At 42.7% G+C, this 14,389-nt stretch overlaps 1 protein-coding gene and 1 long non-coding RNA gene across 2 annotated transcripts in view; one reads left to right on the top strand and one right to left on the bottom strand.

Moving 5' to 3' along the window:
* Nucleotides 1-128: 128 nt before the first annotated feature.
* LOC128776489 (uncharacterized) lies at nucleotides 129-11,560 on the top strand. Its single transcript, XR_008421541.1, has 2 exons — nucleotides 129-309; nucleotides 9,440-11,560. It is a non-coding gene; the product is annotated as an uncharacterized LOC128776489 (long non-coding RNA).
* A 2,325-nt stretch (nucleotides 11,561-13,885) lies between these two features.
* NUP58 (nucleoporin 58) overlaps nucleotides 13,886-14,389 on the bottom strand; it is a 49,763-nt gene continuing 49,259 nt past the window's right edge. The window contains exon 15 of the mRNA XM_019447948.2: nucleotides 13,886-14,290. Within this exon, the coding sequence (XP_019303493.2) occupies nucleotides 14,208-14,290 (83 nt within the window). The 3' untranslated portion in view covers nucleotides 13,886-14,207. The remainder of the gene's footprint in view (nucleotides 14,291-14,389) is intronic.

Raw genomic sequence — 14,389 nt, forward strand, 5'->3', positions numbered from 1 at the left:
GGGGGGGGGTTGCTGAGACGGGTGGGGGGAGGGGAGCCAGGGGGAGGGGTCTGGGGGCGGGGCCAGGGGAAGAGGTCTGGGGGGGAAACCAGGGGGAGGAGCGGGGGGAGAGGTCTGGGGCGGGGGTCGCGGCTGGCTGAGAGCCCCCAGCAGATGCGCAGGGATCCTCAGGCCAACCTGGCCCCACGGCGTTCCCAACTCAGGCCAGCCCCCCTCGGTGCAGCGGGTGCAGCTTGGACGCAAGGGGCAAGCCTGCCGCCAGCCGGTCAATAGACAAGGCATTGGGAAACGGAACCAAACGTCCAGAAGGTAAGGAAATCGAGATTTGCAGTTTAGAAAAGATTACCTTGAGGGGCACCTGGCTGGCTCAGGTGATAGAGCATCGGCTCTTGATCTCAGGGTCGTGAGTTCAAGCCCCACGCTGGGTGTGGAGCCTACTTAAAAGAAAGAAACTTGAAAGAAAAATCAACCGTGCCTTGGAAAATACAGCCTGTGGCTTACTCTGCCACCAGGAAAGCCTAATAGATGTTTGCAACACTCGATTTTTTTTTAAAGTCTGCATACCTTTGCTCATTAGAAAGACTAACCATTGCCTCATGTATTTATTGGTAGTGTTTTCAGTTTGTGACTTGGCCCTTAATGTTCTTTATTTATTTATTCTTACTGTAAATATTTTCCCACTTTGTTACTTTCGTTTCAACTGGTTTAGAGTGCTTTATGGGAGGAGTGGGGAGGAGCAAGGCAGGGATGCTCCCCCCACCCCCACCCCATCCAGCTCTCCATTTACCAGAGTTCTCTGAGAGGAAGCCACAAACATTGGCTCTGGCTAACTTAAACAGAAACACAATGTTTTTAATGTTTATTTATTGATTTTGAAAGAGAGAAAGAGAGAGTGGGGGGAGGGGCAGAGAGAGAGGAGAGAAAGAATCCCAAGCAGGCTGCGCACTGCCAGTGTGGAGCCCGACTCGGGGCTAGAACCCGTGAACCGTGAGGTCATCGCCTGAGGTGAGATCAAGAGTCGGTCGCTTAATGGACTGAGCAACCCAGGCGCCCCAAAGAGATACGGAACTCATGAGAGGACATGGGCCCTCACATAACCACAGGCAACTGGCAACATCAGAGCCTTGGGAAGGGCTCCGCTTTTGACCCCGTGGACCCCGACTCCAGATTCACACTTCTCAGACAGAGTCTGAGTGGCCAAGGTGTGGTCAGCGGCCCAGCCTGCGGGGACTCTCAGTGAAAGGAGTGTGGATTGAAGCGGCTAGCCCATGCAGGACAGTCGCAGGACCACTAGCATCCAAGGAGGGAGAGGATCATGGGGAGCGAGGTCAACCAGCCCCGAGAAACGTAATGTCCAGGAAGGCAGCTTGCTTATCAGTTTTGCCCCTCAGCTTTCTGGATTTCGTGACATTTTTCAAAGGCATTCTTTATCTCCAGGTGACACTTTTTTTCAATGATCCATTTATTCTGGTATTTTTTGTGTGTTCCCTTTTTCATATTTGACTCTTCATCCCATCTGGAGTTTATGTTGTTTTCTAGAACAAGGCAGGGGGTCCCGCTTTGTTGTCTTCTAAATGGCGAACAGGAATGCCCACACCATTTCTTGAATTAGCCATTTTTTTCACACTCATTGGAAATGCCACCTATGGTGTAGATCTTTATTCTATCTAGATTCCCGTAGAGAACCTACGTCTGTTTCTGAACATTATCTTTTACACCCTGGACAAGGCTCTGCAGGCTGGAAGAAACGACAGCCTCCAGGTGAGCATAGAATGGGACAGAGTCAAAGACAGAGCCTGTCTCCCCCCCACCCCCAGTACCCAGGAAAGGTTCAGATCTCAGAGCCATCGGCATGAGGGAGGGCAGGTCGAAAGAACGACTGCAAACAAACTCAGGGACGCTCCAGATAGTCTACACAAACATGCACACGCACAAAAATGTGTGCACACACACTCCCATGAGTGGGACACGTCCATACAAGGACACGTGCATACATGTACGTACACTCACAAGCACAGATACAAACTGTGACACAGACCCAAACACACACACAGACACGTCTGCATATTTCGTGCACACAACACCCGGCAGTCAGGCATTTAGAGAAATAAGAGAGAAAGGATAGCTAATTAGAAAACTAATCTGATTAATAGAGGTTCCAGAAAAAGAACGCTGAGAAAATGAATAGATGGAAAATAGCTTTTAAATATTTTTAAAGAAATATTTCTAGAGCTACGTTCAACTGTTTTCTCGCTTAAAAGACCGGTAAAGGACTTCTGAGAAAGATGTCAGAGTAGGAGGACCCTAAGCTCACCTCGTCCCGTGGATACAACTAGATAATACCCCCATCGGTGTAACTAATCCAGGATATGACCCGAAGACTGGTAGAACAGACCCTCTACAGCTAAATTTAGAGAAGAGGCCACATGGAAGAGGGTCGAAAGGGAAGAGACATGGTCCAGAGCTAAATGGACCCATGTGACCGTCCCTGAGAGCGAGTGATGCCGGAGGCCTGGAGGGAGGAAAGGAACAGACCTTCAAACTAGGCACCCCAGATGCGAGGAACCTGCATGGGGAAGACAAATCCTGAAAACCAGAGACATAATTTTTTGAGTTCTTACAACCAGCGGGGCTTAATACGTGGAATGTTAAAAATCAGTGGGCTTGGCTCTGGGGTTGCTGGGAGGACGAGGGGAAACTGAGTCCCCACCCTTAAAGAGACAACACAACAGGGGCGCCTGGGTGGCTCAGTCGGTTGAGCGTCCGACTTCAGCTCAGGTCATGATCTCGCGGTCTGTGGGTTCGAGCCCCGCGTCGGGCTCTGTGCCCACAGGTTGGAGCCCAGAGCCTGCTTCGGAGTCTGTGTCTCCCTCTCTCTCTGCCCCTGCCCCGCTCATGCTCTGTCTCTCTCTCTCCTTCCAAAAAAAAATAAACATTAAAAAAAAGAGGGAGAGAGAGACAACACAACAAACAGCCTCATGGAGATATAACACAGAAGGAGGATTTTGAAAACCCCCCGGGGGATATGGAAGGGACATTCGTTTACTAATCTCAGAGTGCGTACTGGAGGCACGGGGCTCATTGGCCCACCTCTCCAAGAACAAAATTGCTGGCAGCTGCCATTTCCCTTCACTGCCCCTCAGCCTAGGCACAGGGACACCTTCAGAAACTAGGGCGGCACCCACACCCACCGCTTAACTTGCTGACGGTGTGCTCCACCCCCGTGACCTCAGACACCCCCCGCCCCTCCAGCCAGGCCTTGCCTCGAGGTCCTCTGCCACAGCAGACCTACCCAAACCTCGCTAGCGCCATTTTCCCTGCCCTTGCGTTCTCCTGTGGACTCACTACCTCCAGTCCTGCAGCTACAGCTTTACGAAGTCTTCCCCAAGCTCCACATCCTCTCCCACAGCAGACCTGCACAAACTTTGCTAACACCACTACCCGCCCGCACCTCCTGCAGACCTGCCCCCTCCAGAAGGCCCTCGGCAAGGGCCCGTCCGAAGCAATGCCGTAAGCCTGGCAGTGTGCAGGCAGCCCCCGCAGTCACCAACACAACCTCAAAGTGACTCCTACCCGGGGAGAGGAAAAGATAACCACACGTGTCAGTCTGACTGCAGCCCCAGCAGGGGGTAGGGGCCATTCATCTGGTCTGAATGCAGGCCCAGCCCCCCCAAGGAAACTTCTCAACATAGGGAAAGGGTTCTGCAGTTCAGTGCTACCTTATCTCTAGCAAACACCTGCTCTGACTCAACTCAAGCCCGGGATGGCCCCAGACTAGCCAACTCACAACACAGGGACCAAACCCTGCCCGTACCAGACAAAGAGATCCATCGCACATGACTGGACTGAAGGCGAATGCAACTCAGTCACGACAGTGGGAGGAATGCAACACATAGGACACCCTCGAAACGTGAGGTTCTGGTGAACAGGGAACATTGCACTGCAGGGCACTACTTTTAAGAGCAAGAGACATAGCTGACTTTCCTAACACGTAGAAAGAGATACAGAGAGTTAGACAAAATGGGAGGCAAAGGAATACGTCCCAAATGAAAAAAACAGGACAAAATCACGTAAGAGAGCTAACTAACAGAGCTAAGTAATATTCCTGACAGACACTTTAAGGCAATAGTCATAAAAATACAGGGGAAGACCTCAGTGAGACCCTTAACAAAGAGAAAACATAAGAAAGAACCAATCAGGAATGAAGAACTCAATAAAAAACATTTAAAATACACTAGATGGAATGAATAGTAGATTTGAGGAAGCAGAAGAATGGATCAGCAACTTGGAAAACAGAGTACTAGAAAGCAATCAGGCTGAACAGCAGCGAGAAGAAAACATTAAAAATGAAAATAGACTTAGGAAACACAGGAACACCAAAAAATGTACTAACATTAGCGTTACAGGGATCACAGAAGGAGAAGAGAGAGAAAAGAGGGCAGAAAATTTATTTGAAGAAATAATCGCTAAGAACTTCCTGAATTTGGGGAAGGAAACAGAAAACCACACCCAGGAAGCACAGAGTGCCCGGAACCAAATCAACCCAAGGAGATCCAGACCGGCTGCCCTGATCGTGCACCTAGAGAGGAGGGGAGCCAGCCCCAGGCTCCATGGCTAGGTTAGGGGTGCAGTCCACAGTAGGAGAAAGTGATACCCTCCCTGGAGTGCTGTAAGAAGAGGGGTTCTATCTGCTCAAAAGACAAAGACTGCCTGCCAGCCAGAGACCATATAGTGGGTGGCGTGGGGGCAGCACTCCCCCAGTACCAGGGCTCATGGAGCAGGAGTTTGAATCCCAGCCAAGCACCAGGGCATGGGCATCGGGAGAGTAGGACAAATCACCTCATTTGTGCCCGTGGCACAGTGAGGACGGCTTGAACAGAGTGATTTGGAACACCTGGCCCATAAAGGACAGACTGGGGGGTCGCCATTTTTCTGATCCCTCAATTACAGCAGTGCTTTCAACAATAGCCAAATTATGGAAAGAGCCTAAATGTCCATCAACTGACAAATGGATAAAGAAGATGGGGTTTATATATACAATGGAATACTACTTGGCAATGAGAAAGAATGAAATCATGCCATTTGCAGCAACGTGGATCAGAGAAGGACAGATGTCATATGTTTTCACTCAAATGTGGATCTTGAGACCATGGGGGAAGGGAAGGGGGAGAAATACAAACAGAGATGGAGGGAGGCAAACCACAAGAGACTCTTAAATATAGAGAACAAACTAAGGATGGATGGGGGGGCTGGGGGAGAGGGAAAATGAGTGATGGGCATTGAGGAACGCACTTGTTGGGATGAGCACTGGGTGTTGTATGGAAGCCAATTTGACAATAAATTGCATTTTTAAAAAGAAGAAGATGTGGTACTTATATACAGTGGAATAATATTCAACCATAAAAAAAGAATGAAATCTTGTGATTTGCAACAACATGGCTGGATCTACAGAGTATAATAAGCGAAATAAGTCAGAGAAAGACAAATACTATATGATTTCACTCATATGTGGAGTATAAAAAACAAAAAAGACAAGCAAAGGAAAAAAAAAAAAAACAGGAGGAGAAAGTGGCAAATCAAGAAACAAGACTCTTGACTATAGAGTTCAGAGAGTTACCAGAGGGGAGGTCGGTGGGGGCATGGGAGAAATAGGGGATGGGAATTAAATGTACACTTATCAAGATTAAAAAAAACAAAGTAACATAAACTTATCATGGTAAAAAAAATTAAGTAAAATAAAATTTAAAAAGAAAAGCAAATTGATGTGCCGCTAAAAGGATATTTGTGTTATTTTTGGCTAGGCTACAAATGAAGCTGAAGGTTTAATTATGATTTTCCAATGAAACTGGGTGAGGTGACACTTTCCAAGTCCTGATGGGATTGATACATGAATTTTTTTGCCTCTGAAAATTTAACTGAATTTTTTTGCCTCTGAAAGTTTTATGGAGAGATTTGATGAAACTTAACCAAATGTAGCATACCCAGTAAGTTAAAATCAGATAGGGGGCTTGAGTGTGTGTGTCTGTGTGTTTCTTCCCCTTCAAAGAGTCCTGGCAGAACAAACATATTTTAAGAGGTCCTTCCAGTGAAAATTTAACAACTCTCAGTTTCGTGAAAGGGGAATTTTTTAATTACAAAGCTCCTACAGAATAAAGATATTGAAAAGCACTAAGTATCTGAATCTATAAGATACACATATACCAATAAAAATGAAAATGAAAATTAATGATTAAGCTAACTGCTATTTATAAGAGACATGCCAAAAATATAAGGACACCAAAGGTTTGAAAGCAAAAGATGGAAAGGTTACATCATGCTGATATAGACAGAAGGCAGGAGTGACCATGTTAATAAGAGACAAAACAGATAATAGTAATATCACTGGAGGTAAGAGGGTTCTGCCTAATGATAAAAGATTCAATTCACCTAACATAATAGCCCTAATGTGTATAATGAAAACTTGATAGAACTTCAGTGTGAAAATGACAGATACATCAGTAATATGGGATTTGAATACCAGAGTTATTGACACATAGTATGATATAGCAGTTAAGAGCATGCATTGTGCAACCAGAGTGTCAGGTATGATTCCTTATTCTGGTACTCATTAGCTGTGTGATCTTGGACAAATTACTTATTTACTTTCAACTTCCTCATAGGTAAAATGAAGGTAATGATAGTATTCACCTTAAAGGATGATTAAAATAATTCCCTAGGGGCGCCTGGGTGGCTCAGTCGGTTAAGCGTCTGACTTCAGCTCAGGTCACGATCTCGCGGTTTGTGAGTTCGAGCCCCGCGTCGGGCTCTGGGCTGATGGCTCAGAGCCTGGAGCCTGCTTCCCATTCTGTGTCTCCCTCTCTCTCTGCCCCGCCCCCGTTCATTCTCTGTCCCTCTCTCTCTCTGTCTCAAAAATAAATAAACGTTAAAAAATAATAATAAAATAAAATAATTCCCTAATAACTAATGTCAAGAGCCCGAAACATCACCCAGTATTTAGCAAGTGCTGTGTAACTGCTCATCATTTCATTGTCGATAGGTCAAGTGTACCGAAAGCAAACAAATAAATGTACAAAAACATAGAAGATATAAACGACGTAAATAAAACTTTTATTTTTAAATGTAAAAATTTAATTTTAATTTTAAAGAATAAATAACATTAATAATAATAAATAAAATAAAATAAATAAATAATAAAATAAATAAAAATAAAATTTTCAAATTTTAGTTTTAAAGGATATGGTCGGAAATGTAGAGACAAAGAATGCACGCTGGACAAGAAATACTTAGGACTGAACATTAATAAAAATTATCAAAACTTGTGGGATAATCCAAAATTGACACAGGAAGAAAATTTAGAGACCTCATGTTTATGTTAAAAAAACAAGAAATGAAAAATAACCAAAAATGTAATTAGCTAAATGTCCATTTTTAGAAATTAGGAAAAGAGCAACAGAGTAAGCTCAAAGAAAAGAGAAGAGCCCAGAGATAAGAAGAGAAATTAGTGAAATAGGAAAAAAAAGACGGCATACAAAGTATCAACAAAGTCAACAGTTTATGCCTTCAAAAGACTAATAAAATAGTGGGATGGGGAGAGTGGAGAGAAAGATACAGAGACAGACACACACATGTGCATGCACGGAGGTACTTTATAAAAAAAGGTAATACACATTATGACCAAGTTTGGTTTATCCTGTGAACGCAAAGGTAGTTTAATAGAAAATAAATACATGAAATTTAGTACATTAACAGATTAAAGGAGAAAATCTTTCTCATCTCAATGGATGCAGAAAAAGGAAGAAATTCAATACCTATTGATTTTTTTTTTAATGTACACAAGGGAATTTGCTTACCTAGATAAAGAGAATCTTTTAAAAAAAATCTTTGAATAATATCCTAAATAAAGATAAAGAGAATCTTTAAAAAAAATAAAACTTTAACGGTGAAATACGGATCAGGAAAAAGACAAGAACACTATTATTCCCCCTCCTATTTAACATTATCCAGTGCACCCAGCCAGGAGGGTAAGAGAATAAAACCAGGTGAAAGATCAAAGGACTGCAAAGGAAAAAACAAAATGGATTATTTGCACAGGATATGACTGTCAAGGTAGAAATGTGTAACACATATACAATTAAATTATTAGAATAAGGGTTTAGCAAGTTTGCTGAATATAAATTCATTATACAAATAGAGAGAGTGCAAATCCTATTATGGGAAAAAGTTATAAAGCTTTATTAAAAGACATTAAAAAGGCCCCCCAAAATGGAACCTCATACCATGCTCATTGATGGAAAAATTCAGTGTTATATGACATAATTATGCATAAATTAATCCATAGAGTCAATGGAATTTAAAACAAGTTTCCAACAGGAATTTCCATGAAACTTGAAAAGCAGATGTTCGTCTTCCTAGAAAAGGGCCAAGAATAAACAACATAGTCCAAAAGAAAGAACAAAATAGGAGAATGAACCTACTAGACATATTATAAAGTTGTAACAATTAAGTTTGTGATTTAGTTTCTATAACAAGTCAATACAGAATTGATACTGGGAGAGATAAATAAACCAGTGGAACAGAATAGTGAGAAAGAGGCACACACGTGTGTGAAACTTAACCTGTGCCGGGAAGGTTCTGGGAAAATAATAGATTATTCCATAAATGGTGCTGAATTGCCATATAAAAAAAATGAAATTGTTTCTCACACCACTCATGAGTCAGCTTCAGGTGGAAAGACCAAGTATTGTTATGACTTCTAAGTAGGGAAATTTTTTTTAAACACCCCCCCCCAAAGATCCATAAAATCATAAAAGAAAATAACGAATAATTTTAACTACATTAAGAGTAAGAGCTTCCACTCATCAAAAGACACTCTAGATGAAAAAGACAAGCCACGAACCGTGATTAAACATTTGTTACTTATTTAACCAACAGAGAATGAACAGTTAACAATTTATGAGCTAATAAGAAAAAGGTAAACAACCCAATAGGAAAACAAATGGGCAAAAGATGTCACATACTTAACTGGAAAGAAAAATATGAATGGCCCATAAACATATGAAAATATTCTCAACCTTATTAGTCATTTAGTAAAGATTGAAACCACCACAGATACCGTTTAATACCGATTAGACCAGCAAAAATTAAGGAATCTCTCATTATCGTTTCTAGTGTGGATGCAGAAAAACAGAACCTCACAAACACTGACGGTAGGAAGGGAAATTTGGGAGCGCCTGGGTGGCTCCGTGGGTGAGGCGGGGAAGCGTCTCACTCTTGGTTTCGGCTCAGGTCACCATCTCAAGGATCGTGGGATCCTGCCCCACATTGGGCTCTGCGCTGACAGCGTGGAGCCTACTTGGGATTCTCTCTCTCTCCCTCTCTTTCTGCCACTCCCCTGCTCGCACGCTCTCACCAGGCTAACACACACACTCTCTCTTTCCAGTTGGTGGGCTTCCTTTACCTGAATCCTCTGGCCAGAAAGACTGGGACGTTTCTACTGGAGTTTTAGTCTCCTGAAATGCACTGAGAAGCTAGTAGAGCCTGCCCTGGGGGCGGAGCATTGAGAAAAAAGACGAAAATTAAAAGAAAAGAAAAAGGAAACTGGCCCCTGTTCGACAACTGCCTTCGGTTGTGTATTTTTCAACATCCGCAAGTAGTGTTTGTGTGTTCTGTCCAGAGTTTATATTTGTACTAAGCAGGGAGGACGTGCTATCAGGGGAAGGCTGGGAATCTCCCCCCTCCCTGTGACCCCACTCCAGGCAGATCTTCCTCCCCGACGTTGCACCCACCCATGCTGCCAAAGGTGACTGGAGATTTCCTCTGACTTCAATGTTACCTTCTTTCTCCTTCTAATTCACTGGACAGTTTTCCTAAGTCTCCTTGGCTGTCTCCTGCTCATCACTCTGACTTTTTTTTTTTGTTGTTGGAAAGCCCCACGGCTTCTCCCTTTTCTAACTCCCTCTTTTGTTAATCACCTGGCCTAGTAAAACTCCAAAATTTAAATCACCCCCTCAAGAATCTCTTTTCAGATGCCTACTGAATGCCTACCGAATCTCTTTTCAGATGCCTCTTTTCATCTGCCTACTACCAGATGCCCACTGCTATGTCCGGAGGCGTCTCAAACTTACAATAGCTGACCGCACCTGTGATTCTGCCGCTCCTTCTCCCCCACCGCTCCCTCAACCTTGCCCTTCCAAGGAACGTCAACTCCGTTTTTCCCCAAATCCTTAAGTCACCTTTCATTCTTCTCTCAGTCTTCCCCTCATATTCCATCGGTCCACAAGTCCTGTCAACTCCAGCTTCAAAATATACACGGAATCATCAAGCTTCCTCATCACCCACAGTGCCCCAGCCCGATGCAAGTACCCCTCATTTCTTAGTCGGAGAGCAGGAATGGTGTCTCAGTTCACCTCCTGTGTCTTTGCACCAGTGTCTTCTAGCACAGCTTCTACTGACATATTGTATATTGCAAAATGTTGAGCATCCCTGGTCCCCAGTTATTGTGACAACTAATATCCCCTCACCTACATGCATGCACACATAGGCATCTCTGAACATCTTGGCAAGAAGGAAGTCATAGAAAGATATAGCATGCTCATGAATTGGAAGAATTAATATTGTTCAAACGTCCGTATTTCCCAAAGCAATCTACAGATTCAGTGCAACCTCTATCAAAATCCCAATGGCATTTTTCACAGAAATAGGAAAAAACAATTCTAAAATTTGTATGGAACCACAGAGGACCCCAAATAGCCAAAGCTACCTTGAGAAACAAGAACAAAGCTGGAGGCATCATAATTCCTGATTTCAAACTGTATTACAAAGCCATAGTAATCAAAACAGTATAGCATTAGCATAAAAGACACATAGTCCAACGGAACAGAAAAGAGAGCCCAGAAATAAACCTAGGCATACATGGTCAATTAATTTACGACAAAAAGAAAAAGCCAAAAATATATGATGGGGAAGGGGAAGTCTCTTCAATAAACGGTGTTGGGAAAACTGGACAACCATACACACAAAAAATGGAACTGGACCACTATCTTACATCATACACAAAAAATTAAATCAAAGTGGATTACAGATCTGAATGTAAGACCTGAAACAATAAAACACCTAGAAGAAAACATAGGCAGTAGGCTCTTTGACATTGGTCTTGGTGATGAATTTTTTTGAATTTGACATTAAAAGCAAAGGCAACAAAAGGCAAAACAATAAACAGGTGAGACTACCTCAAACCAAAAAGCTTCTGCACAGCAAAGGAAACCATCAACAAAATGAAAAGGCAACCTATTGAATGAGAGAAAATATTTGCAAATCATATATCTGATAAGGGATTCATATCTAAAACATATTTTAAAAAGCTCATACCACGGGGCACCTGTGTGGCTCAGTTGGTTAAGCGTCTGACTTTGGCTGAGTTATGATCTCACCGCTCAGGTTCATGAGTTCGAGCCCTGCTCTGCGTTGACAGCACCTGCTTGGGATCCTCTGTCTCCCTCTTTCTTTATCCCTCCCCCGCTCACATATGTGAAAGCACCCGAACAGGCGTGCATGCTCTCTCTCTCAAAAACAAACATTAAAAAAAAAAAAGGCAACAAAAACCTCATTACTCTATAGCAAACAAAAAATCAATTAGAAAACGGGCAGAGAATCTGAACAGACATTTTCAGTGAAGACATACACATGACCAAGAAGTACAAGAAAATGTGCTCAATGTCACTCAACATCAGGGAAATGAAAGTCAAAACCACAAGGAGATATTGCCCCTATACCTGTTGGAATGGTGTGACGAGAAAACAAAAACAAGAAACAACAAGTGTTGGTGAGGAGGTAGAGAAAAAGGAACTATTGCGCACTGTTGGTGGGAATGTAAATTCATGCAGCCACTGTGGAAAGCGGTATGCAGGTTCCTCAAAAAATTAAAAATACAACTACCAGATGCCCCAGAAATTCTACTTCTGGGTATTTGCCCAAAGGAAACAAAACGCTAATTTGAAAGGATATGTGGCAACCCCATGTTCATTGCAGCGTTATTTACAATAGCCAAGACATGAAAGAAACTTGTGTCCGTCAGTGGATAAAGAAAACGTGATATATAGATATATATATATATATATATACACACACACACACACACACACACACACACACACACACATATACATATTCCAAGCCTGGAATGTATATGTGCAGCATGGCGATTACAGTTCATTTGCAAGTTGCTAAGAGTAGCTCTTACAAGGTCTCATCACAAGAAAAAAGAATTGTAACTATGTGTCGTGATGGATGCTAACCGGACTTACTGTGGTGAAAGTAAGCCCACATAATGTGCTGAAAGGCAAAGCCCACATAATGGCCTCCAAGGCCCTACACAATCCGATGGCATTTTTACCTCTGATCTTCCCGCAGGTTCTTACTCTCCTCCCTCTCTTCATTCCTGCCATACATCTGATGCTCTTTGGGCCAATGAGTCCTCCAGCCTTGAGACGTTTGCACTGTTTCCACCGCCTGCTTTTGCCCATGACTCTGCTTGGCTCCCTGCATCATCACCTCTTACCTTTACTCAAATACCATCTTCTAGGTGAGGCGTCCTGTAGCTACTTCTCATAGCACTGTAAGCCTCACCCCAGCAGTCTCTGTTCCTCTTTTCCACCTTGTTTCTCCCATACACTTCTCGCCACCTAAAATTCTACGTATTGAACATATTACTTTTTATATAGCCCATGTCTTCCAATTAGAATATATGTGCCACGAGGGCTGGAATTTCTGTTTGATGTATTCACTTACCTATTCCAACACTTAGAAAGGTGTCTGGCCCATAATAGTTGCTCAACAAACATTTGTTAATAGAATGAACACAGGAATGGTATATGCTTCATAAGAATCAAGTGCGTAATATACAGATAGCCAATAAGCATAGAAAAAGACGGCCAACGTTATCTGTCATTAGGGAAATTCAAACCACAATGAAATACGACTTCACGCCCACTAAGAGGGCTATAATTTTTTAAAAAGACAATAGCAAGATATGAAGAAATTGGAACCCTCACACATTGCTGGTAAGACTATAAAACGGTACAGCTACTCTGGAAAAATTCGACAGTTCCTCGAAATGTTAGAGAGTCACCATGTGACCCAATAATTCCTTCCCTAGGTACACACCCATGAGAAGTGAAAACACGTGTCCACACGAAAACCTGTACATAAATGTTCATAGCAGCATTATGCATAATAACCAAAAAGCAGAAACACCCAAAATGTCCGTTGATGAGTGAATAAGCAAAACATGTTATATGCATGCAATGGAATATTATTCAGCAATAAAAAGGAGTGAAGAACTGATACATCCTGCTCTATGGATGATCCTTGATAACATTATGCTAAAATGTTAAAGCTGCCAGTGACCCTTACATGAAATGTTCAAAACAGAAAGGAGATGAAAGTTTACCTAGGACTTGTGGTGGAAGTGCTGGTGAAGGGGATGGCTAATGTGTATGGAGTTTCCTTTCAGGGGGGAAAAATGTTCTCAGATTAGACTGTGAGGGGGTGGGGGGGCGCCTGGGTGGCTCAGTCGGTTGAGCACCCACTTCAGCTCATGTCGTGACCTCGCGGTCCGTGAGCTCGAGCCCCGCGTCGGGCTCTGTGCTGACAGCTCAGAGCCTGGAGCCTGCTTCGGATTCTGTGTCTATTCTCTCTCTCTCTCGCTCTCTCTTAAAAAATAAACATTAAAAAATTTAAAAAAATAAAAATAAAGTTAGACTGTAGTATTGCCTCACTTTGTGAATACACTAAAAACCAGTGAATGTATACTTCAAATAGGTGAATTATGGGACATATAAATTATATCTCAGGAAAGCTGCTTTTTAAAAACGAATGAGTTGCATAATTACATTAACAAAGATTTAATTCACTGTACTTGGTCAATTCCATTTTGTATCAGCTTTTCCTACCCATCTGTAAACCTTCCACGATTCCTTATAGACACTGAATTAGTGGCCTACTTCCCAGTAGTGTTTTTAAACCTTCTCCGTAACTGGTTTATGATCCATTAGATCATCCTTAAACATCAAGGGCAAGTTTTCTTTACCGAATTCAAAACACCTTGGCCAAACTCATTAAGCCTTACAGTTCTATTCTTAAATAGTGACGTTGGTAAAATGATAATCAGAAGTTCCTTCAAAGTCGGTGTTTGTTGATTCAGTGACTGCTCAGAACTGGATTTTTCTTCCTATTTCATTGGTTTCTGTAACACTGGGTTTTCGAAATCCTGTTAAAACCTGTGATTTGTTGCCTGAGAGAAAAAGAAAAATAGTTTAGACCGTATGGTGACAATTCTAATATTTGTTGCTGGACACCTGCTGAAGCACCTCATATACGTAAATTTTCATCT

This window comes from Panthera pardus, unplaced genomic scaffold (assembly GCF_024362965.1).
Source record: "Panthera pardus isolate Hobbes unplaced genomic scaffold, ASM2436296v1 HiC_scaffold_1, whole genome shotgun sequence".
NCBI lineage: Eukaryota > Metazoa > Chordata > Mammalia > Carnivora > Felidae > Panthera > Panthera pardus.